This window comes from Vombatus ursinus, unplaced genomic scaffold (genome assembly GCF_900497805.2).
Source record: "Vombatus ursinus unplaced genomic scaffold, bare-nosed wombat genome assembly UNPS02009062.1, whole genome shotgun sequence".
Classification (NCBI taxonomy): domain Eukaryota; kingdom Metazoa; phylum Chordata; class Mammalia; order Diprotodontia; family Vombatidae; genus Vombatus; species Vombatus ursinus.
Window position 1 is genome coordinate 7,470,162 of NW_020948840.1, and position 25,444 is coordinate 7,495,605.

General features: G+C 40.2%; 1 protein-coding gene across 2 annotated transcripts in view; it reads right to left on the reverse strand.

Moving 5' to 3' along the window:
- Positions 1–554: 554 nt before the first annotated feature.
- The window catches only part of VIT (vitrin), a 153,946-nt gene continuing 129,056 nt past the window's right edge, over positions 555–25,444 (reverse strand). The window contains exons 12-15 of one of the 2 annotated variants that reach the window (XM_027850499.1): positions 16,770–16,873; positions 15,153–15,274; positions 11,012–11,525; positions 555–1,152 (exon numbers count right to left, since the gene is read on the reverse strand). In XM_027850499.1, the coding sequence (XP_027706300.1) occupies positions 974–1,152; positions 11,012–11,525; positions 15,153–15,274; positions 16,770–16,873 (919 nt within the window). In that variant the 3' untranslated portion in view covers positions 555–973. Of the gene's footprint in view, positions 1,153–11,011; positions 11,526–15,152; positions 15,380–16,769; positions 16,874–25,444 lie in introns of both variants that reach the window. The other variant, XM_027850498.1, reaches the window with a different exon arrangement.

Here is a 25,444-nt window from a genome sequence, read left to right on the forward strand (position 1 = left end):
ACATCGGGTATTTCTCTGATGATTATTGAATTAAATATTGCCAGTGCATATAGCAGATACTCAAATACTTATTGATGATCTGGCATGCAGAAAGTCATCTCATTTAAAGAGAATTGCTGTCACCTTTGTGATTGTAATGAATATGACAGCTAAGCTTACTGACTGGTGAAAGGTGTCATACTAATTTGGAATCAGTGGGTGACTAGGCCTCAGGGCTATTGCCTAAATGCTCCTTAGTCACTAGAAGCATTAGGTAGAAGTAGCAATATTGAGTGGAGTGAAGGGGGAGTTCAGAAGATAGGAGCATAAATCAGACTCCAGAACAATAGTTCTCGTCTTCTCTTAGTTACTTGATGGCATTGTCTCTGAATGTGTTACCATCCCTGGCATGGAGATGGGAGTACAATTTATATACTGTGAAATAACAGAAATAGGACAGAATTACTTTCCATCTGTAAGTGCTAAACACAAATGTGGAATCTGTATTCAAACATTACACACAATCAGGCCATTTTGTGTATTAGCCTTTTAAGCATTTAATAAAACAACTCCTATATGATCATGACATAGACTGAGGATGAACATAAAAATTAAAAGAAGAGATATTTGTAAAAGGAAGTATACATCTACCTAAAGACCCAGCCTCACCCTGTCATGGAATCACTATTCTAATATGAACATTTCTTCTGGTGGCAAACTTAAAACTGTGAGTTTCCAAATACATGGATTTATCAATTTGGCTCATTCTAAAAATGTTGGCCCTCTCCCTACTTAACACCAAGTTTTGAGACCAGCAAAAGAAAAGAAAAAGAAAGCACAGGAGAAAGGCATGAACCTCCATACAGCCTGTAAATTAGCCTTTCCTAATGGTGAAAGGTATCTGGAGAATCCCTTTGAATCTCTGCTCAGGGACATTTCAGTGGCTCTTGTTTGAGATAATTGGGAAAGCCACCCTTTCAGAGGTGCTTTTAACTCAATTCCGTGGCTGAGAGTTGAACTCTGTACAAATGTTCTGGATTATCTTGGGAACAGACCTGTAGAGGTCATCAAACTCATCTACAAAGAAGGAGTGGTCCTTGGTAGGGTGAGTGGCGATCACTTCCAGTTCATCTTGAGCTGCCCAAGCGATTCCTATAGAATAGGTGATCACACCTGAGGGAAAAGAATTGGAAGAAGTTAAGAAGACCATTGGATGGAGTCTCTATGGCTGACCTTTAGCTAAGCTCTCACTGCTGAGAATCAGCAATCCATTAGAAGGCTCGCAAATCTGGGGCTGGGGTTGAAAATCTCTTACGGGCAGAAATTGTGTCTTCTCTAATGCTTCCTTCCCCCTACCAATATTGGTTTGACTTAAGTTAACTTTAAGCTGCTGTGAATTAAGTTGTTTTTAAATTGCCAACTCTTTCCTTTCTCCCCCTTCTCAGTTTCCTGTCTCTTGGGAGAGAGAAGTAGTATCCTATTACCTCCTCAATTCTTGAAGACTTTCGCAAGTATAATAAGCTGAATATAGGAACATAATTGAGGTGCTGGCTTCTCTACATGCAGGCTTCTTCCTAGGGTCTTTCTCTCCCTTCAGGGACCTGAAAACAGTCTGGATCCACATGTACCGATTTTTGAATCACTGGGAGGTATCAAGAACTATAGTCAAGACTGCAATTTCCCCTACCTAATATGTTGTCCTGCCAAGTGGATGAATACCACAGGTTGGAAGCCTGTGGTCATGGGACAATCCACCTTCTTTGACATCAAAAGCTGGTATAATTACTTTAGGTGGCAGCAAGTAGCAGCAGCAGGGTTCCCAGCAGCAAGAGAGTCTAGTCAGGGGTGGGAAACCTGTGGTCTCAAGGCCACATGTGGCCCTCTAGGTCCTCAAGTGTGGCCCTTTGACTGAATCCAAACTTCACAGAACGAATCCCACTCCTGGTAGTTTGTAGTTGTAACTTACAACTGGGCCTTTTTTTTAGGCCAAAGCATTTAAACATTGCTTTAGACCATTCAGGTCCATTTTCAGAAATGAGTTACCAGAAGGACAACAAAACACATTCAGGTGAGGAAGGTAGCATAGTGAAACAGAAAAACCCTTGGATTAGTCAAGCAGGGGGCTAATCCTTACTGTGCCTTATGACAATGGGCAAGCTTCCAAGCCTCTCTGGGCCTTAGTTATCTTTACTGGGTTGTACTCTATGATCTTCCAAATCCCTTCCAGATCTAACATTCTATAATTCTATAGATCTTGGAGTCAGCTGAAACCTTAAATCAGGCATGTGCTGGTAAATGTTTAACAACCAGCTTTCCAGAAAAAAGAAATAAATGTGAAACATACTTTTAACTTCAATCTGTATGATTAACATTTTCCATCACTTTCTTAAGTCTAGACAATCAACAAAACAATACATCAAGCCTTTACTTCTAGTGTCTGCCAATTTCTGAGGTGTAGTCATCCACATTGAAAATTTAACAATTGGCTCTTCTGAGATTTATGAGCTGACTCCAGCATGCTCCTGACTGACAGGTCATCTAGTCCAATCACCACTCCCCCACCTAATATAACAACCCCTTCTTCTATGGGAGGATAAGGGAACAAGCATTTATTAAGTGCCCACTATATGCCAGGTGCTATGCTAAGTACCTTACAAATATTATCTCATTTAGTCTTCATAGCAACCCTAGAAGATAGGTGCCTAGCACATAGTAGGCCCTTAATGTTTATGGACTGACTCATTAGCCCATTTTACAGCTGAAGAAACTGAGGCAGACAGAGGTTAAGTGACTTGCCTAGGGTGATACAGGATGGATTTGAATTCAGGCCTGCCTGACTCCAAGGCCTGAACTCTACTCAGTGTTATAAATAGCTGCCTCTAAATATATAGTAATATTATTATGGATGACAGAGATCCATTCAGCCTCTGCTTGAATACCTGCCAGTAGTGAAATGTTCATTGACTCATAGGTGGCAAAACAGATAGAGTGCTAGGCCTAGAGTCTGAGAAGACCTGAGTTCAAATCTGACCACAGACAACTATTTGCTGTGTGCCCCTGCGCAAGTCACTTATACTTTGCCTCAGTTTCCTCATCTGTAAAATGGGAGTAATAATAGTATTTACCTTGCAGGATTGTTGTGAGAATCAAGTGAAGTGACTGTAAGTCACTAGGCACTTAGTAAGCACTATATAAATGTTGGTTATTATTTTGATTAAAACAAGGATAACAATAGCATCTACCACCCAGAGTTTGTTGTGAGGACCAAAGGAATTAATATTTGCAAAGCACTTAGCATGGTGCTAGCACATAGTAGATACTATATAAATGATGGTGGTTACTACTGTTATTTTTACTACTACTTGGGGAAGACCATCCCATTGCTGGACATTCCTGACAGTTAGAAAGAACCTTCCTATTTTGAATGAAAATCTGCTTCCTTATAACTTTCACTCATTATGCCCAATTCAGTCTGCTGCAGCAAAACAAAACAAGCTTACTTTCTCTTTCACATAGATAAGGAAATCTACCCACTCTTCCCTAAGTCTTCACTTCTCCAGGTAAATGGGTCAAAGTACTGGGCATGTGTGGGCTGGAGCTGGCTTAGACCCTATTTCCAGAGCAAATTGTTAAATATTTGGTATGAGCATTTATACCTGGGAAATCAGTAAATGTTACAAATCAGGGCTTAATCAATTGTTTTTTGGATTGTCTAGCTAGAGTCTAGGCTTAAGATAGTATTGTAATAGAGAAAAATGTTTATAATGCAAATTAAATTTTAAAATGAGTTATATGTACATTATTACTCTCCTCCCCAATCCTCCCCAAGAGAGCCAGGTGTTAAGCATTTACCAGCACACTCCTAGTACTGGCCCAGCCTATATGGGCATCCTTTTTTAGCACAGTTGACTATAGGGCATGGCAAATTGTTGGAGTTCTTCAGCTCTTGGATTTGGAGTCAAAAGGCCTGGGTTTGAGACCTAGCTCCTACCCTCATTGGTTGCATAACCCTGGGCAAGTCACTTAACCTCTATTGACCTTAATATGATGTTTGTACCACATGAAGCAGATGGTGGTATATTAAATAGAGTGCTGGGCCTGAAGTCAGGAAGACCTGATTTCACATCGGGCCTCAGACACTTAATAGCTGTGTGACCCTAGGCAAGTCACTTAAAAAACAACAACCTCCATTTGCCTCAGTTACCTCATCTGTAAAATGAGGATAACAATAGTACTTACCTTATAGGGTTGGTAATATTTGTAAAAACTCTTAGCACAGTTCCTGTTGCATAATGGGCTTATTCCCTTCCTTTCCTACATCCCCTTGTCTCACACGGTTGACAAGAAAGTGGCTTGACACCATGGGCAATTATGCGCCAAATCTTGTTTCTCCCTCCATATGTCTTGAATACATGTGCCTTTTTCCACTCACAGTTGACATGTTAGTTCAAGCCTTTATTATCTCTCACTTGGACTAGTGAAATAGTTTCCTAATTAAGTTTCCTAAAGCACAGGCCTTACTATGCCACCTCCTACTCAAATCCAGTGGTTCCCTATTAATTCTGGATCAAATATAATATTGTTTGGCATCTAAAGCTCTTCATTACCTAGCCCCTTCCTACATTTCTAGTCTACTTACACATCATTTCCCTCCATGATCTCTGTGGCCTAGGCACATTGATCTCCTTGTTGTTACACATGACATTCCAGTTTCCATCCCTGTGTTTTTGGACTGGCTGTCTCTTGTACCTGGGATGCTCTATCTCCTTAATTCTGCCTCTTGGAATCCCTAGTTTCCTCCAAGACTCAGTTTAACTACTATCTTCTTCAGGAGGCCTTTCCTGATCCCCTCAGCGGCTAATGCCTCCCCTCTATGATTTCTGTACTTTCCATATACTCTGTATCCATCTTGTATGTACTTTATGTATTTGTTCTCTCCCCCAGTAAAATTTAAATTCCTTGAGGGCAGGGACTGTTTTTGCTTTTTCTTTGTGTCCCCAGTGCCTAGCACCTGGTAAGAATTTAATAAATGATGACTGATTGTTTGACCATGTAAATGTGATCTGTCTGCCTCAGTTTCCTCAATTGTAAAATGAAGATAACAATAGCGCCTACATCCCAGGGTTCTAGTGAAGATCAAATAAGTGTGAGACTGTGAGAAATGATTGTGAGATAATATTTTTAAGTATTTAGTGTCTGACGTATAGTAGGTGCTATATAAACACTATTGTTGTTATATAATACTTAGGTCCATATAAACCACTAATTCATTTTGGTAGCATGGTCAAGTTGATTGATTTCTCTGTGCATTATGCCAAATTTCTTTAAAGTAGGAAGGATAACTGCAATGGCTTTCACTTGTAAGGGATATTGAAACTGAAATACCTTGTTAGTCTCTGTAGATGCACCTCTTGCCTATAATATTGAGCTTCCAGTCCACTAAAACCTTCAGATCTTTTTCATATTAATTGTGACCTAACCATGCCTCCCTCCATTTTATATGAGTGAAATTGACTTTTGGAACCCAAATGTAACACTTTACATTTATCCCTAGTGGTACCCCCAGGATCAAATACAAAATCCTCTGTTTGGTTTGCAAAGCCCTTCACAACCTGGCCCCTTCCTATTTTTCCAGTCTTGTTACACCCTGTTCCCCTCCGTGTACTCTGCAATACAGTGATATTGGGCTCCATGCTGTTTTTCCTACAAGACACTCCATCTACAAACTGCAGGTGTTTTCACTGACTGTCTCCCATGTCTAGAACACTCTCCCTACACATCTCCATCTCCTAGCTTCCCTGGCTTCCTTCAAGTCTCAGTTAAAGTATCTTCTTCTGCAAGAAATCTTTCTTAGTCCTTAATTTGAATGCCTTCTCACTGAGACTACCCACAATCTATCCTATCTCTACTTATCTTGTTTGTATCTAGCTGCTTGCACGTTTTCTCCTTCATTAGAGGCCGAGATCTTTGAAAGTAGACACTATTTTTTTTGCCTTTCTTTGTATCTCCAGTCCTTAGCACAGTGCCTGGCATATTATAGGTGCTTGATAATTGCTAATTCCTAGCAGACTGACTATTAAATTTCATCAGGTTAGATTTAGCTCAATATTCTATTGTATTGGAACTTTTTGGATTCTGACTACCATCCAAAGCGTTAGCTATCCTATTCAGCTTTATGTCAGATGCACATTTCCTTCATTTCCCTGCTGATGTAACCTTTCTGGGTAGGGGAAAAAGGAGGGCTCATTGAAAAAATAGTAGTGGATTGATCATTTAAAAGAATTAACAAAAAAAAATTAAAAATTAAAAGAATTAGCAATATCTTATTTATGGGGCTGCTACACCATGAATTATAGCTGTCATATTTTAAGAAAGACATCAGCAAGTGGGAGTGCATCTAAAGGAGGGTGACCAAGATAATGAGGGACCTAGAAATTTTCTTGTAAGGAAAAGTGGAAGAAACTTGGGATGTATGATAGCCTAGAGACAAAGAAACTTAGTAAGAAATCTGGAGGGCTGTCATGTAGAAGAAGGCAAGAACAGGAAGACTTATTCACTGTTGCTCCGTGGGACAGAACAAAAACCAAAGGATGGAAATTGCAGAAAAGCTCATCATGCAAGGAAGAGCTTCTTAACAATTAGAGATTATCCATAAATGGAATGGACTGCCTTGTGTGGGTAATGAGTTCACCTTCATTGTATGAAGTCAAGCAGAGGCTGGATGGAATGCCATCTGTCAAGTGTTTTATAAGGGGATGCCTAGAAGGTCTCCATTTATTTATATATTTATTTATTATTTATTCAATCAAATTTTTTGAGTGCTAATTCCTCCTTCCAGGCCTCCCTCTCCAAATGTCTTTGTATCACTTGGAACTAGCCTAATGCCTAGCACATAGTTCTGTTTTGCTTTCAGACCAGACCTATCATTGATATAAGAAACTTTCTCTACCATTTCAGATTGCCACCTTCTTTGCTACTCTAAGTCTACAGAGAATTGCCTGGGGGTACTGAGGTTAAGTGACTTGTCTAGAGTCACAAGGAAGTGAGAATCAGTGAGTAAGAATCTAGACTAGAACCCTGGTCTTCCTGACTCCACGTTTAGCTCTCTGTCCACTGCACCAGACTGTCTCTGCCACATTATAATCACTTAATAAATGCTTGTTGACTGGCTGGCAGCTCTTGCAGATAGTTGCCGGGGAAAAAGCAGTTGCTTAGTTTCTCAGTTCCTTGTTCCTACAGACTCCCCTCTGATAGCCCTGTGCTTAAGTTAAGGGCGAATGGAAAGGGCACAGAGTCTGGCTGCCCGTTTGTAACCATCCCTTCTCCTTTTTCTCCTCTTCCTCTTGCCCTCTTTCTCCTCTTTCTCCTTCCCCTCTTTCTCCTCTTCTTACTTCTCCTCTTCCTCCCTCTCCCCCTCCCCCTACTGCTCTCCCTCCTCTCCTCCTCCTTTTCCTCCCCTCCCCCTCCTCCTCCCTCACCTCCTGCTTCTCTTCTTCTTTCTTCTCCTTTCCTTCCTCCCCCCTCCTCCTTATCTTACTTCTCTTCCCCTCCTTCTCTTCCTGTTCCTTCCTCTCCCCTGCCCCCTTCTGCTCTCCCTCCTCTCCTCCTCCTTCTTTTCTTCCCTTCCCCCCCTCCTCCTGCTTCTCCTCCTCTTTCTTCTCCTTTCCTTCCTCCCCTTCTGCCCTCCTCCCCTCCCTTTCCCCTTCCTCCTCCTCCTCCTCTTCTAAGTTGTGATCCAGGCCTGGCCGTCAGTCTGCCATAAGCTCCTAGTTCAATACCCAAGTCCCTCTGCAAACTGCCAGGTTTGGTTCACTAGTCCTGAGCCCAGAGCAGCTCTTTACCCAGCGTTGGGTAACAAAGGCAACAGGCAGTGGGCAGATGGAACCCTTCACCTTTAGCTCCTTGAATTCAAACGCCTCCTCCCCAACCCTTCGCTATCACTCCAGGAGGGGACTACAGCCTGTTCCCCCTGGCCCAGCTTAACGTTGTTGCTTTTCTGAATGCTAAGTCTTCTATGAAGCTCTGTATCTGCTAAATTGCTAAATGCCATAATATTCAGGGGAGAATAATCATTGCCCTCCCTTCCAGCACTCAAGAAGGCTTTCCCCCCAATCCAACTAATCCTAATGCCCTTATGAATTGGTTAATTAATAGCTTACAAATGTCTTCAGATCACAAAGCACTTTCACATGCTTTATCTTGTTTGTTCCTTGAAATAGCTCTGGAAGGGAGGTAGAGTAAATGTTATTATTCTAGCTCCTTTGAGAGTAACTGTGTGGTCTTGGGCAAGTTATTTAACCTCTCTGAGCCTCAGTTTCCTTATCTGTAAAATGACAGGGTTGGACTAGCTGACCTCTAAGGTCCCTTCTAGCTCTAAATTTATGAACCCCATTTTATAGTGGAGGAAATTGCATAATCAAGGTTAACCCTAAGGTTAATAATGATGATGATGATGATAACTAGTATTTACATAATGCTTTAAGGTTTGCAAAGTCTTTTACATATATTAACTCATTTTATCCTTACAGCAACCCTGGGAGGTAAATACTATTATTATCTCCATTTTACAGATGAGGAAGCTGAGACAGAAATTAAGTGACTTGTTCAGGATCACACAGGAAAGTGTCTGAGACTGAATTTGAGCTCATGTCTTTCTCACTCCAAGTCCAGCACTACCTGGCTGCCTCAAGATATAGGAAAAAAAATAGCTAGTATTTATATAGAGCTTTAAGGTTTGCAAAGCACTTTACATATGTTAACACATGTTGATTTTCACAACAACCCCGTGAAGGAGATACTATTATCCACATTCTACAGATGAAGAAACAGAGGCTTTGAGAGACCAAGTGACTTGCCCAGACTTACACAGCTAAGGAATGTCTGATACAGGGTTTGAATTCAGGTGTTCCTGATTCCAAGCCCTGCATTCTATCTATTGCACCACTAGCTGTTACATAGCTGGTAGATGGTGGAGTCAGGACTCAAATGAATTCAGGCCATTAGTCTATGTTTATTAGTTCAGTTCCAATATCTTTATTCCCTGTTGTCCAATGTGGACTTAACCATTGTTCTGAAAATTTTTTTGTGTCTCTTTGGCAGTCTGGGAAAACCTATGGACCCCTTCTCAGAATAATGTTTTTAAATGCATAAAGTAAAATGCATGGGATTGCAAAGGAAACCAATTAAGTTGAAAAATAACTATAAAAATATTAAAAAGGAAAGTTTATTGACCACAGGTTAAGAACACCAGATCCAGTCTAATCACCTCCTTTTCAGATGTGAAAATAGTTTCAGAGGTGAGATAATTTGCTAAAGTTCATACAGTTGGTGGCAAAGCCAGCACTCCACTCTGCTCTCCCAATGTTCTGCCCACCATTCTTTGCCTATCCCATACTACCTCGTTAGTATCTAGCTCTGTGCCTCAGTTTCTTCATCTGTAAAGTAAGGGAGCTGAATTTCATGATTTCTAAGGTCCCTTTCAGTTTGAGCAATATGGTATATGGGAGGAAAGGACTGGATCTGCAGTTGGGAGAGACAGGGGTTTGACTTCTGGCTCTGACAATCATTTGTTGACTGAACACAGGCAAGTTTCCTAAACTTTTTGAGCATCAGCTTTTTTATGAGTGAAATGGTGATAGTAATACCCATAATATATACCTCATGGACTTGTTAACATTAATTAAATTTTTTGAGCTCCAAATTCTCTCCCTTCCACTGAGAAGGCAAGAAATACTATACCCATTATACATGTGAAGTCACGCAAAACACATTTCCATATTTTTTAGTACGCTTTAAAAAAATTTTTTTAACACTCGTTTTTAAAATTTTTGCCCAGAGGCTTGTTGTGAGAATGTATTCAATGCCTTGTTAACACTTAGAACTCTAGATAAATGTCAGCCATTGTCTGACACTCCAGTCTCTAGGATTTGAATGCAAGGAAGGTCTGAAAAATGTAATTCCTCTGTTCCCAGAGGGCAGGTCCTGGGGGGTGGAGGTTAGGGAGGTGGGGAGGGGGCGGTGTAGTGTCATCAGAGATTGATGAGCCCATAAACCAGATTACTGAGATGTCACTGCCCATGTACATTGACAGTGAGGCTCACTGTTGTTTACTGATGTTGTAAGTATGAATGTGCTTATGTTTGGGAACTCATTCTTTTCCCCAAAAAAGATACTGAAGTTGGCTGAGGCTCCCCACTTTACCTGCCTCATTCATTTTCAGCCTTGTTAGAGGTCTAAATGATCTAGCTAGGGGTGGGGAATGAAGTTTGGATTCAGTCAAAGGGTTGCCCTTGAGGATGTAGAGGGCCACATGTGGCCTCGAGGTCGCAGGTTCCCCACCCCTGCTAGCCATAACTTGGACTATATTGATCTCTTTGATTAGTGTGTGCCTGACACGTGCTAGAGATCACAAATACAAACCTAGAAAGTTCTCTCTTCCCTTTCTCACTTTTTTGGTTTGTTTAGCAGCTCAGACATACAACAATCAGTGGGGTTAGAGTTTGGGACTTATGATTTCATTGGTAGACAACTCTCCAGTGAAGGAAGTTTCTCTACCAATGCAGGTTGCTACTTTCTTTGCAACTTATGATGATGATGATGATGATGATGATGATGATGATAGCAAACATTTATGTAGCACCTTCTATGTGCCAGGCACTGTACTAAGTGCTTTAAAATTATTATCTCTTCTGATTCTCACAGCAACATAGGGACGTAGGTGCTATTATTTTTTCCATTTTACAGATGAGGAAAATGAGGCAAACAAAGTGAGTTGCCCAGGCTCACACAGCTAGTAAATGTCTAAGGCTGCATCTAAACTCAGGTCTTCTTGACTCCAGGCTCAGAACTCTATCCATTGCACCACCTAGCTGGCTAGGATGTTTTAGAGAGTTGCCTAGGGCACTGAGAGGTTAAGTGATTGGCCATACAGACAATATGTTTCAGGGGCAGAACTCAAATCCAGAGCCAGCTCTCTTTCCACTGTGTTACCTCTCACTACATCACTAATAGAAGGACTAAAACAAAAGTTTACCATTTTGATGAGCAGCCATGGCCGGTACTCGGACATCATCATAAGACCTGCCGTCTGTGATGAGGATCATTAGTTTTCTTTTGTTGGGCTTGGATTTTTTGAAGAGATGTTCCAAGGCATAGTTGATTGCAGCCCCGGTGCTAGTCCCGCCACTCCAGTAATTGACCCTCTTAATGGCATTCAGGATATCTTGCTTGGTACTGTACTTATCAAATCCAAACTCCAACCGCTGCTCGTAGGTGTACTGCACAGCCCCGATGCGTGTATCAGTGTCTGAAATCTCAAACTCTTTGCTGAGGTTGGCAACAAACTGGAGGAGGGTGCGGAAGTTGCCTGTCCCTACACTGCTGGAGCCATCAATGACAAAGCCAATGTCAGCTGAGTTTAAGCAGGTCTTGCTGCAGGCCAGGCGGTTGGTGTCGCAGACTCGTTTCACCAGGGGTTGCACAATCTTGTGGAGGCTGAACCAGCTTAGCACATTGAAGGAATAGAAGCCATTTTGTCTGCAGACAGCCTGGAAAGACACAAGAGGTTGCTCATGACCTTAAATGACAGTTGGCCGGGAGCCAAATCAGCTAAGCAATCAGTTAGCAACACTTCTTGGGCACCAGGAAAGATCTTCCATCTCCCATCTTTTCCTTCTACACTTTTTCCTTTAGCCTCTTTGCTTGCTGGCACCACCACCCCTCCCCAGCATCATGAACTTCTTACTCTACCAGGCTCCTACTCTCCCCTGGCTATCCACTATAGTGTGTGAGCAGTGATTCAGTCTCCAAAAGTATCTCCCTATCTCTTCCAACCAAAATGCCTAATTCTTCGTCGATCTTAATCCCAGCAGCCTTAAGCAAGTCCTCTCTGAGGTTCAGTCTCCCCATCTATGTAACTCCCATCCCAAAGCCCATCAGTATGGGACTCTTTCTTTATGGATAGAGATGAATGTCCTACCCTGTAGCTGGGCAGAGTTGGTGAGAGAGTGGGAGAGCTCCAACCTTCACCAGTCCCCTTCAGGACTCTTAAAGCTTCAAATGTTCTTCAGGACTCTTTTAAGTCTATTTGGGTACTTCTGGCTTCCTGCTTCAAGAGAGAAAATGGAAGAGGCCAACCCTACTTCAGGTTGCTGAAGACTCTGGAAAAACATGAGAGGAGCCAGCAGTCTCCATCATGTCCCTATCTCCAGCTACGCTAGAGACTTCATGGAGTTTTTCCCTTGGGTGATATCTAAAACTTTTTCTCTTGGTTGAGCTAAGTTATTTCACTCCCAATGAGAGAGCCCCTTCACTTCCTAGGTATATGTTCTCTGATTTCTGTTTTACTGTAATTTGGATAAACGGGTTTCTTTGCTATTCACCATTTGTGTTCATTATGGAACAGCTATTTGGTGGGAAAAGGGTATATATAGAGCTTATATAGAGGTTATAGATGTAGATATAGAACTTGGGGTTCTCTCCCCTCCACCATGATGACAAAGAGATCAGAAGTTAGATTGAACCCTATCATATCCTGCTAGACTAATGTTATTTAAGGGAATAGATAGAGAAAATTCTAGCCACTTTTATCCAAGGGATACTTTGATTTCCTGCCAGGAGGAGAAACAGGAAGTAAGGGGTCAGAGGCCGTTTTGCTCTCTTCAGAAAGAGGGGATACCAAGCTTCTCCTTTAAATATTATTTGTCTAGGGGGATATGATAATGTTTAATTTAACTTCTGGTCTCTTTGTCTCATTGGAAGGAGGATTTCAAATTCCATATCCAAGGCTTGACCTTTTTCCCACCAAATAGCAGTTCCACAATGAACACAAATGGTGAATGGTAAAGAAAGCTTTTTATCCAAATCTTAGCAAAACAGAAACCAGAGAAGGTATACATGAGAGAATAATCAGACAACAAAGAGTGAAGGATTTCTCCCATTGGTAGACAGATAAAAGTTCTAGATCTCACCCAGAGGAAAAACTCCAGGAAGTCTCTAGTGTAGTAAGTTGGGGTTAGGGACATGATGGAGACTGTCAGTTCTTCTTATGCTTTCCAAGAGTCTTTTCCTTCAGCAACCTGAAGTAAAGTTGACCTCTTCCATCTTCACTTTTGAAGTGGGAAACCAAAAGGACCTGAAGCAACTTGCCAACTGAAGAGTCCTAAAGGAGACTTGAAGCTAGAAGAGCCCTGAAGGGGATTGGCCAGTGCCAGAACCTGGGCAGGGTATTCATCCTTATCAAGAAGGAGAAAAGTCCATACCCATGGCCTTTGGGACTGGGGTTACATATACAATATAAGTAAAATACTGCACAGATTTTTTTTTGTGAGCATCAGTTTTCATTCATTTGCATAAAGTACTTTGTAGTGGTAAAGTACTACATAAGTGTGAGCTATCAAGATGTTATGGAGGAATGCTATCTAAGAAACATTCTTCTGAAGGAACATTTCTTCCTGATATGAAGGTCAGTGGGAGACTCAGCTAGCCTACTGATAATTTCATTGAAAATAAATCTCTTTGGAGATTTATTTGGAACTTACCCTAATAGGTAATATGCAGGGATTGTGTGTTGGAGTGGAAAAAGTAGTGTCCATAGAGTTGGAAGATCTGGTTCTGAATCCAAGTTCTGACACTAAATAGTTTTGTGACGGTGGATAAACCAGTAATCTGTCTGAGCGTTTGTTTTCTTCTGTTCATCTATTCATCTTCTATTTCATCCATTTTCTTCTATGGGGACAACAGTCATTGCACTATTTGCCTCAGATCGAGATTACTGCAATGGCCTCCTAATTGGCCTCTCTGCCTCAGATCTCTCCCCACTCCCATCTATCCTATACATAGCTGCTGGTGATATTACTTAAAGCACAAGACTAAACATGTCACTTCCTGCTGAGTCCCTTCTTGCCCCCTGGATAAAATATAGGCTATTCTGGTAGGCATTTTAAGCCCTTCATAATCTGGCTTCAGTTTACTTTTTCAAGTACATTTCATATTACTCTTCTTCAAATGCTCTATATTGTAGCCAAAACGACCTACATGCTGCTCCTTGAAAGTGGCATCCTATCTGCCTTCTCCATGTCTTTGCACAGGCTGTCTCCCATGCCAAGAATCCATTCCTTCTCACCTCCATCTCATATATACTTAGAATTTACTTTTATGTGTGTGGGCTCTTTTCCTCTATAATCCATCAGTTTCCATAAGGCAGGATTGTTTGTTTTTGTCTTTGTATTCCTAGAACTTAAAGTAAGGCCTGGCACATAGTAAGTGCTTAATAAATAATAGTCATAGTTACTGCTTCAACACTTGCAAATTGCTTTACATGTTACTTCATTTGATACTTACAGCAATCTTGGGAGCTATTATTATTCCTATTTTGTCTTCTTTTTTTTTTTTTAAGGCAATTGGGCTTAAGTGACTTGCCCAGGGTCACCCAGCTAGCAAGTCTCAAGTATTTGGTGTAAGGCCGGATTTGAACTCAGGTCCTCCTGACTTCAGGGCTGGTGCCCTGCGCCACCTAGCTGCCCCTATTGTCCCTATTGTGAAGATGTGGAAATGGAAGCTGAGAGACTTATTTAAGGTTACATAACTGGTAAGTGTCTAGGGCAGGATTTGAACTCAGATCTTCCTGGCACTAAGTCCAACCCTCTATCCATTGTGCCACCCAGCTGCCCTTAGTTGATTGAATGATGAAAATGCTATACAAATGCAAACTATGATTAATAATAATAAAATTCATGTATATATATATTTTTTTACCAATATAATTTTCACCTAAGGTACATTTGTTTTATTGGTGCACACCTTCTTTAGATCTTGCTTGCCCACTATATGGAAGACACTGTGTGCCCTGGGGTGTGTATCCCCCAGAGAGGCCTTGATTTCAATAGAGAGTCTATGTGTCCATATGTGGACATTCCCCTTTGGCCTCTCTGCTCCATTCTATTCCAACTAAGGAGTATTTTTCCATATCTGAAGTGTTTGTGAGTTGACTACTTTGTAGGAGGTCTGCAGTACTAGGGGAGTTTCCCATAACTTTCTTAGAAGATAGAGTTGTCAGAATTGCATCTGGTCCAACATATGTGCCCCAAGAACTGAAGCAAAATACTAAGCCCCATTATCCCTGTTGGAAGTACACAAGTACATGGGAAATTTAGATTTATTTTCTGGGCAAATACCTTGTTCACGAAGTTGGGTTCTATCACATTCTGCTTCTCATTTTCAACAGCACCTTCAATGGTGATGAAAAAAATGTTGATTCCAGATTCTCTGGCGAGTCTTGAGGCCTCCTCCACCTTATCTGTGGGCCAACCATCAACCATCACTATGGCCACATTGGGGGCTCCCCCTCTGTTTCCATTGGCATTGGAAAAGAAGTTTTTGGTAACAAAAGAAAGTGCCCGCCCTGTAATAATTATAATAACAATAATCACGATGATGAGATGATAACTAACACGTATATAGTGTTTACTATGTGTCAGGCATTGTGCTAAGTGCTTTATAATTATTATCTCGTATAAGGAAGCAGTGGTTTGTATAAAGTACTTTTATAAGCAATAATCAAAGAAGCATGGCATAGCTCATAGAAAGCTTGGCTTGGGGTCAGGAATACCAGGGTTTAAATTCTATCTCTAATGCTAACTAGCTGTATAACTCTGGGTAAATCATTTTATTGTGAATCCAAGCAACTCTCTAGGAAGCTGATTTGTGACAGGCAGTGGCATTCCCCTACTGACAACACTGCAGATCCTTAATGTATCCAGGTAACCAGTTAATAACTTACTAATTTGGAATTAATAGAGAAGTGGTGGCAGGAGAGGCCCTGTCAGACCTAGTGACTATTTGGAAAGTTGCTTCCCTTTTCTAGACCATAGTTTGCTCGTTAGTAAAATGAAAAGTTTGGATTAGCTTTCTAGAGTTCCCTCTAGCTGATATTCTATGATTCTAGGTCCATTAAAACCCAATTGATGAGGATCCAACTAGCTGAGGAATCTTTTTCCTGGCTCTTAAATCACAGGCTGTAAAAGTTAGAAGGATCCATTGAGATGACTTATCTCAGCTTCCTCACCTAACAAACCAGGACACTGAGACCCAAAGCAGTGAAAGGGCTTGTCCAAAGTCCCACAGCAAGTTAGTGACCAGACCGGGGCCCCAAATCCACGTCTCCTGACTTCAAGTCTTCATACTCTTCCAGACTATCTCTTTTCTCCCAGCCTGTGTCCAAATTGTTACAAATATGGAATTATTGAAGTTGTAGTGAATGAGATTTCCCTGTAGTTGTAAAAATTTATCGGTACCAGAATATTCACCTGGTGCCTTCCTATGAGGTAAAATCAGAGAAAGATAGGGGGCCTAGAATTATCCCAGGACAATAGGGGCAGAGGGTAGCCAGTGGATAGAATAGTGAAAGGGTTAAGTTTGTTGGGGACAAACATTGCTAAACTTTTGAAACAATCAGAGACTAAAACAAAAATACCCAATCCCAAATCCTTTCTTCTCCTGAAGATCACCCTGAGTGGAACCAGGGGACACATGATCCCTACAGAATATACATTGAAATGACCCATGCATTGGTCCACTGAAGTCATGGTCAAAATTTAGAATTCAAGGAGATATATTTGGATGAATGATGGGGGCAGGAAGGGAGTGATTCCTTTACGGATTACTATTCTATCCTACCACCTGAGTCTCCTCCTTACCTCCATCATCTCCTATACTGAAAAGCAAAAGGAAACTAAAGAGGAAAATCTTTTGTAACTAGAAAGTTACAATTACACTAACCACAGACCACATACCCACATTGGAAAGCCCGCCTCTCTGGGAAATTTTCTCTATGGCTGCTTTCAGATCTCTGGAATCCACATGAGTCTTGAGGTTAAATTCCATGGAAGGGCTGTCTCTGTATTAGAGCAAGAAACAAAACTTAGTAGGAAAATGTGCTTCCACTGGAGAAACTGAACAGTGCCTTTGATGGAAAAGGGAAATGAGAAATTATTTCAGACTCATGAGCACAGAGAGTAAATAGAAGCCACTTAAAACCACTGGCAGCCATTAAATTATGGTTTGGTTTAACAGGAACTTGTTTAACTCTTATTATATGCAAAGCACTGTGGATTACAAAGGTCATGATTCTATAATACATCCTACTATTCAATTAAACAAACTTTAAGTGCCTACTAGGTTCAAGGCATTGGAAATATAAAGGTACTCATGGTACTCACCCTGGATGTTTACTTCAAATCTGGCCCTCTCATACTGGAAGTATGCTCTGCCACTGCAACCCTTTCCTCTGATTGATCAGTTCCTCCCTGGACCTCCATTTTTAAGGAAAGTACCTAGGCCAGCCATGTCTTCATTCTTTGTCCCTGTCCATCGCTGATCCTCTAGATACTCTCTACTATACCTTCTCTTCCCTCTCCCCTTATCACTCTGTCCTGTCCAACCCCCCATTTCTTTCAACTTTCAGATTCCTTTTATATATTATCTTCCTCTATTAGAATGTAAGCTCTTTGAGGGAAGGGGCTGTCTTTATTTCAGCATGTATTTATATTCCCAGCCCTTAGCACAATATCTGGCACACAATATATATTTAATAAATACTTCTTGACTTAATTTGGCTTCCTGTAACACTTTTTACTGCTCAATTAAAAAAAATTAAGTGCCTATTATGCACTAGGCCCAGGGATTATAAAGTTGATGGTGATTCTTATAATACATTCTATTTCTTCATTCAATTTTACAAATAGTGATTATGCATTTCCTATATGAAAGGCATCTTGCTGGGAAAGAATGAAAGACTCCCTGCCCTTATGAAGCTGGTGTTTTACTATGATAGGGTGAGGTGGGAAATGATATGCACATAAATAAGTGTAACACAAGACAACTTGATCTGGGAGAGAGTGTTAACAATTGTGGAATCACAGGCTTCTCAGAGGTTGACACCTAAATTGAGCCTTGATAGAAGTCCAGGTTTCTGAGAAGTAGAGATGGAAACAGAATAGAAAATATACCTTGACATAGCCAAAGACAGTTATCATGGCCCCTCTAAGTCTTCTGTTCTCTAGGCTACATATTTGCATTTCATAGGTTCATAGATTCAAAACTGAAAAGGACCTCAGAGGTCATTACCCAACCCCTTTTTTTATAGATGAAAAAAATTGAGGCCAGGAAAGTGAAGTGACTCTGACCAAGGTCACATAGTAAGTAGAAATTTTTGATCTTAATATATTCAAATCCAGCATCCTCTCCACCGTAGCACTCTGGCTTCCTATGACTGTGAAATGCTACTCCCAAGACTTAGCACGTCTTCCATTAAGTTTTCACCAATTTTATAAGTGAATCTTCTGAGTGTGTTATTATTTCATGAATCAGAGCAGTTTAGGGATGGCAAAAAAGACTGGATGTTTCACAGGGGGTGGGGGGGTGTCTTTCTGAGGTACATCTGTTTGGTTTCCCAACTCCTTTAAGTGATCATCACATGGCATGATCTTGGGTCTCGGCTATCTTAGTCACTTTCCTCTGTACGCTCCCCAGCTTGTCAATGTCCTTCCAAAAGTATGGCTCCCAGACCTGCTTACAACATTCCAAAAATGTTCTGGCCAAGGCAGAGCTCAGCAGAATTAAATGCCTGAATAAATGAAAAAGCATTTGTCAAATGCTTATTATATGCAAAGCACTGTGCTAAGAGGGGGAAAAAAATAGAAAAAGGATACAAATAGAAAAGCCAGATAGTTCCTTTTCTTAAGGAGCTCACATTCTAATAGGGGAAGACAAGGATATAAAAGGGTTCATCATCAGGGCACATGGAAAGGCTTAGTAGACCATAAGGTATTGGCAGCAAGGCATATGGCAATGCTACTTTCGTGCCATTTCTATGAATAAAACCATTTCATTTCTAATGTTGAACTATTTGGCAGTGCCAAGGCTTTCAGTAGTAAGAGGTTTCTGTTCTGTGTCTCTGTAGCTTATTAGAGGATTATCAACATAGAAACAGGTGAGAACATTGTGGAGTGACCCTTTACAGAGACTGCTGAGAATAGAGGTCAGAGAAGAATGGGGTGCAGGCATTTTTGTCTTCAGTTTCTTCCAGTTCTCAATGGGTTTCTGAGGGTATGAGGAAATTCCCTTGGTTGGGGTTGGGAGAGAAGTTATGGCCTTGAGGGAGCACTGGATTGCTAGAACGGCAAAGCAGTTAATCCTAAGAGACTGTAGTCAGAGAGATTTGGGATGGTCATGCAAAGAGCACGGGCCCACATAAGAACTGACCTTGCACTGGAGGGCAATAGTGAGAGGAAGAAGGCTAAGGTGATTGCAACATAGCACACCAAGACAAGGACCCTTTGTGAGGCAGGACAGTGATTTCAGCAAAGACAATGGATGTCTGTTAATGAGGAGCTTCATTCTAGCCTGCAGAAGAAAGCTCTCCCTTTCTCATTTGCTTCTTATTCAACTTCTCCCTGGCCTCATAGCTCCTGGGAAGAAGTGCTGTCTGGCCCTCTTAGTGGCTGACCAAGGTGTTTGGAATCTTAAAACTATATTTTGCCTTAATTCCTTTACTTTTAAAACCATGGTTAATTATGCATACCAGTACTTGGATGTAGAATTAAGGGGTGGCTAATTGGGAAACCCGAAAGGGACTGAGACTTTACTGTTTTGCCGATATCAGCTAGTTGAAAGTTTGCTTTCAAAGGGAAAGAGAGAATTTATTGATTATTTTAACAATTTCTCATTGCATTCACTGGGGTGATTCCCCTAGGATTAAAGACAGTCAGTAATTGCTTCAGTTAGTGACTGGCTGGGATGAAAGAGGTAAAATTCCTTTGGCTCTTCTGCTGAGTATGAAAGAAAATTATATCCCCCAGAAGGGAGTAGTTGGAGAGAAAGTTACATCCCAAGGGAGGAGTGAGTCCAGGGGAAGGAGGGAATAAAGTGACTTCACACCTCTTCACTAGCTAGCCCATCCATCCAGTATTATTTGTGAAGTATGTGAAGGAATATGTTAAATCTTATCTGAGTTGTCTAGGAATAGAAGAGTCAGACTGACTGATACCTTAGAGTGATTGACATTTTACAGTGATTGACACCTTTGCTCACTGTTAACATTCAGTGGTAGTAGAAAAAGGGAATGAACAATTTCTAACAAAAAAAAATCTCCCTTGAGATTACCTTTAATGCACAGTTTCCAGCAAAATGGTCATAAAGGGAATTGATGTGATGACTCACAGAGTTTGTGCTATGTTTATTTTATGCATGAGTCGACTGCCTCAAATGCAAGATCACTTCCCCAACAGTAAGGAAGGTGAAAATGTGTATGGACTGTTCTCTCTATTCTATAGCTTACTAGGGACAATAAAGTAATGGAGTCATGGAAAGTGCAAATTGGATGAAAATTTAATGATTGTTTAATAAACCTCTTCGTTTTAGAGATGAAGGCAGGATGATATGATGTAAAGAATGCTGAACTTAGGACTTGGGCTTAAATTCCATGTCTGTCATATATTACCTATGCAACTGTGGGCATACCACTTAACCTCTCTGGGCCTCAATTTCCTCATCAGCAAAGTGGGAGAAGGTTGGAGAGCATCACCTCTAAGGTCACTTTATGTCCATGATCAGATTGAAGACCGAAGAAATGCATTAAGAAATGATGCTTATTTGTCTTTAGGTGACACAAGGGACAGCTAATAACATAGGAAACAATAAAGATTCAAAATGATAGCAAGTATTCACAGAACTAAAAAGGCCTTTAGAGATCATCTTTCAGTCTCCTTATTTGACAAGTGAAGGAGCTGAAACCCAAAAAGGTTTTTTAATTTTCCCTAAGGTCATACAACTAGTTAGGGATGAAAAGAAACTAGGCCATCAATCTCTTAGTCCATTGTTCTTTCCACTTTGCAAGTTGTCATTCATAAACTAGAACTATGAATTGATGAAATTAAATAGGGAAATTTAAAGTCCCACAATTAGTTTCAGTTAGGACCATTTGAACAACTACAGAATTGGGACCATCTTACTAGGCTGCTAGCTATTCCTGTGACTGTGAGCTCCTTGAAAGTATGGGCTGTCTTTTGCCTTTCTTTGTATCTCCAGCACTTAGCACAGTGCCTGTACACGGTAGGTGATTAATGACTGATTGACTATATCATTGTGTATGCTGCTTGCTTTTGATTTTAGATGAATCCTTTTTATTATATTAAGACCCCTCTATGCTTATACTTTTATTAGTATTTTTAAAGCATAAATATTCTTTGTCAAAAGCTTTTTCTGCATTTATTGAGAAAATGTGATATGTGGATATTTTTGTTTATAATAAATTAATTATTTTCCTAATGTTGAATCTTCTTTACATACTAGTATTAATACAATTTGGTCAAAATCATTGATTTCTTAGATAATTGCTATAGTTGGTTTGACAGGATTTTACTGAAAATTGATGAATATATATTTACTTGGGATATTGGTCTATAGATTTTTTCTATATCCTTCCCTGGTTTAGGTATTAGGATTCTATTAGCTTCATAAAATAATTTTCATTAACTGCTTACATTATCAGTTTTTGAGAATAATTTATGTAGTACTGGTATTATGTATTATTTATAATTATTATGTAGTATTGATTGTTGTTTAAAAATTCGGTAGAATTTTCCTGTAAATTCATCAGGAACAGGAGATTTTTTTCTTTGATAGTCCTTCAATTTCTATTTCAGAGATTGTATTATTGAAAATCACTATTTGGTGTTCTGTTAGTTTGGGTACTTTATATTTTTTGAAAGAAGTCTTTTATTTCTTTTGTGTGACTTAGTTTTGTTGGCATATAATTGTGCAAAGTGGAAAAACAATCTTTATTTCTTTTGAGCTTTTCTGTGATCTCACCTTGTTTATTCCTTATTTTGTTGATTTGATTATTTGCCTTTTTCTTTTTAATCATATAGTTGAAATTTTATCAGTTTTATCAGTCTCAAGGAATGAGCTTTTACTTTTATCAGTTCTACAGTCTTTGTGGTTTCTAATGTATCTATTTCTCCAATTTTTAATATTTCCTACTTTCTGCTTTTTTGGGTTTATTTTTGAGTTTCTATTTTTTTTCAATTTTTAAAAAAATTTTTAGTTTTCAACATTCACTTCCACAAGATTTTGAGTTCCAAAATTTCTCCCCATCCCTCCCCTTCCTCCCACCCCATGATGGCCTGCATTCTGATTCCCCCTTCACCTAATCTGTTCTCCTTTCTATTACCCCCCTCCCCTTCTCTTATCCCCTTTCCCTTCTATTTTCCTATAGGGTAAGATAGATTTCTATACCCATTTGCCTGTGTATCTTATTTCCCAGCTGCATGTAAAAACAATTTCTAACATTTGTTTCTAAAACTTTGAGTTCCAAATTCTCTCCCCTTCTCCCTCCCCACCCACCCTCATTGAGAAGGCGAGCAATTTGACATAGGCCATACATGTGTGGTCATGCAAAACACTTCCATAATAGTCATGTTGTGAGAGACTAACTGTATTTACCTCCATCCTATCCCAGCCCCCATTTATTCTATTATCTCCTTTGTCCCTGTCCCTCCTCAAAAGTGTTTGCTTCTGATTATCCCCTCCCCCAATCTGCCCTCCCTTCTATCACCCCTCCATCTCTTATCCCCTTCCCCCCTACTTTCCTTTAGGGTAAAATAGGTTTCCATACCCAATTGGGTGTATATGTTATTCCCTCCTTAAGCCAAATCCAATGAGAGTAAAGTTCATTCATTCCTTCTCACCTCCCCTTTTCCCCCTCCACTGTAAAAGCTTTTTCTTGCCTCTTTTATGGAAGATAATTTACCCCATTCTGCCTCTTTCTTTCTCTTTCTCCCAGTACATTCCTCTCTCATCCCTTAATTTTCTTTCTTTTAGATATCATCGTTTCACATTCAACTCACCCAGTGCCCTCTGTCTGTATATATTCCCTCCAACTACCCTAATAATGAGAAAGGTCTCATGAGTTAAAAATATCATCTTTCCATGTAGGAATATAAACAGCTCAACTTTAATAAGTCCCTTATGATTTCTCTTTCCTATTTACTTTTTTCATGCTTCTCTTGAGTCTTGTATTTGAAAGTCAATTTTTCTATTTAGCTCTGGCTTCACAAGAATGAATTAAATTCTTCTACGTCATTGAATATCAATTTTTCCCCCCATTGATTACACACAGTTTTGCTGGGTAGGTGATTCTTGGTTTTAATCCTAGCTCCTTTGACCTCTGGAATATCATATTCCAAGCCCTCTGATCCCTTGTTTGTGTTTCCACCATACTTGAATTATTTCTTTCTGGCTGCTTGCAATATTTTCTTCTTGACTTGCAAACTCTAGAATTTAGCTATAATATTCCTGGGGGTTTTCCTTTTGGGATCTCTTTCAGGAGGTGATCAGTGGATTCTTTCCATTTCTATTTTACCCTCTGGTTCGAGAATATCAGGGCAGTTTTCCTTGATAATTTCTTGAAAGATGATGTCTAGGCTCTTTTTTGATCATGGCTTTCAGGTGGTCCAATAATTTTTAAGTTATCTCTCCTGGATCTATTTTCCAGGTCAGTTGTTTTTTTAATGAGACATTTCACATTGTCTTCTATTTTTTCAATCTTTTGGTTTTGTTTTATAATTTCTTGATTTGTCATGGAGTCATTAGCTTTCATTTGCTCCATTTTAATTTTTAAGGAATTATTTTCCTCAGTGAGCTTTGGGATCTACTTTTTCATTTGGTCAATTCTGCTTTTTAAGGCATTCTTTCTCCTCATTGGCTTTTTGTACATCTTTTGCCATTTGGTCTAGTCTATTTTTTAAGGTGTAATTTTCTTCAGCATTTTTTGGGTCTCCTTTAGCAGGCTGTTGACTCATTTTTCATGATTTTCTTACATCACTCTCATTTCTTTTCCCAATTTTTCCTCTACTTCTCTTACTTGGTTTTCAAAATCCTTTTTGAACTCTTCCATGGCCTGAGACCAATTCATATTTTTCTAGGGGGCTTTGGATGTCGGAGCCCCGACTTGGTTGTCTTCTTCTGGTTGTATGTATTGATCTTCCTTGTCACCAAACTAAGATTCTATAGTCTGAACTTTTCTCCTCTGTTTGCTCATCTTCCCAGTCAGTCACTTGATTTTTTAACTTTTTGTTAAGGTAGGCTCTGCTTCCAGTGTGGAGGTTGTACTGTCCCAAGCTTCAGATGTTTTGTGCAGTTGTTTTCAGAGATACTTCTAGGGACCTGTAAATTTTCAGTTCTTCCAAGGTGGCATGATCTAAGGAGAGGTGTTTACTCCTCTCCTGGCCTGTACTCTGGTCTGTGAGTGACCACAAGCACTCTTGAGAGTAAGGGAAATGAGGGGAGGGTTCCCTCTCCTCTGCTACCACAAGCTCTGCTATGCCACTACTTTTCCCCACCCCAGGACTGCCACCCAGGACTGGGACCCAGAACCAAGCACGGGCAAGGCAAGAGAATTCTGCCTCAGCACCAGCAAAGAGATCCCTATAATCCCCCCCGATCAGTTGCTTGATTGCCCCACCATCTGTGGGCCAACAGCTCTGGAAGCAGCTGCTGTTGCCGTGGCCGCCATGCCCTGGGGCTGCTCTGGAGACAGGGATGGACTGTGCTCCTTTCTCACCAAAGTCCAACAGACGTTTCCCACCGACCTTCTAAGTTATCTTTAACATTTGTGGGTTGAGAAGTCTGGAATCTGCCAGAGCTCCCTTTGATTCAGTCCCCTGAGGCCTGCTCCAGGTTCACTGAGGCCCCATCTTTGCCTGTGTGACCCACGCTGAACTGCATTCCTCTCCCACCTTGGGGAAACAGACCCTTCTCATGGACCATCCAGGTTGTCTTGGGCTGGAAATTTGTTTCACTCTGTGTTTTTGTGGGTTCTGCTGCTCTAGAATTTGTTTAGAGTTATTTTTTACAAGTATTTGGAGTGGTTTGGGGGAAAGCTCAAGCTAATGCCTGCTTTTATTCCGCCATCTTGGCTTCGCCCACTTGAGTTTCTATTTTTAAAAGTGCTTATTAAATTCATTAATTTCTTTTTCTATTTTGTCAATGTATATTTTTAGTGATATATTTTTTCTCTAAGGATTAATTTAGCTCCAGCACAGAAATTTTAGTTTGTTGTCTTATTATTACTCTCTATAACATAATTATTGTTTCTATGATTTGCTCTTTGACTAACCTATTATTTAGTATTTCATTTAGTATTTCATAAGTCCACATTTAGATCTGTGGTTTTTTTTTGTGTGTCTTTTGTTTATTAACTGATTACTATTTTTATTGCATTTTGGACTATAAAGGATATATTTATATCCCAACTTTTTATATTTACTTTCAATTTCTCTGGGCTCTAATTAATTGTGAATGTTTGTAAAAGTGTCATGTGGTGCTGAGAAATAGGCTTCCATTCACAAGACACCATGATTCTTTTAGCTCTAAATTCTCTAATGACAATAATAATAATAATAACAAT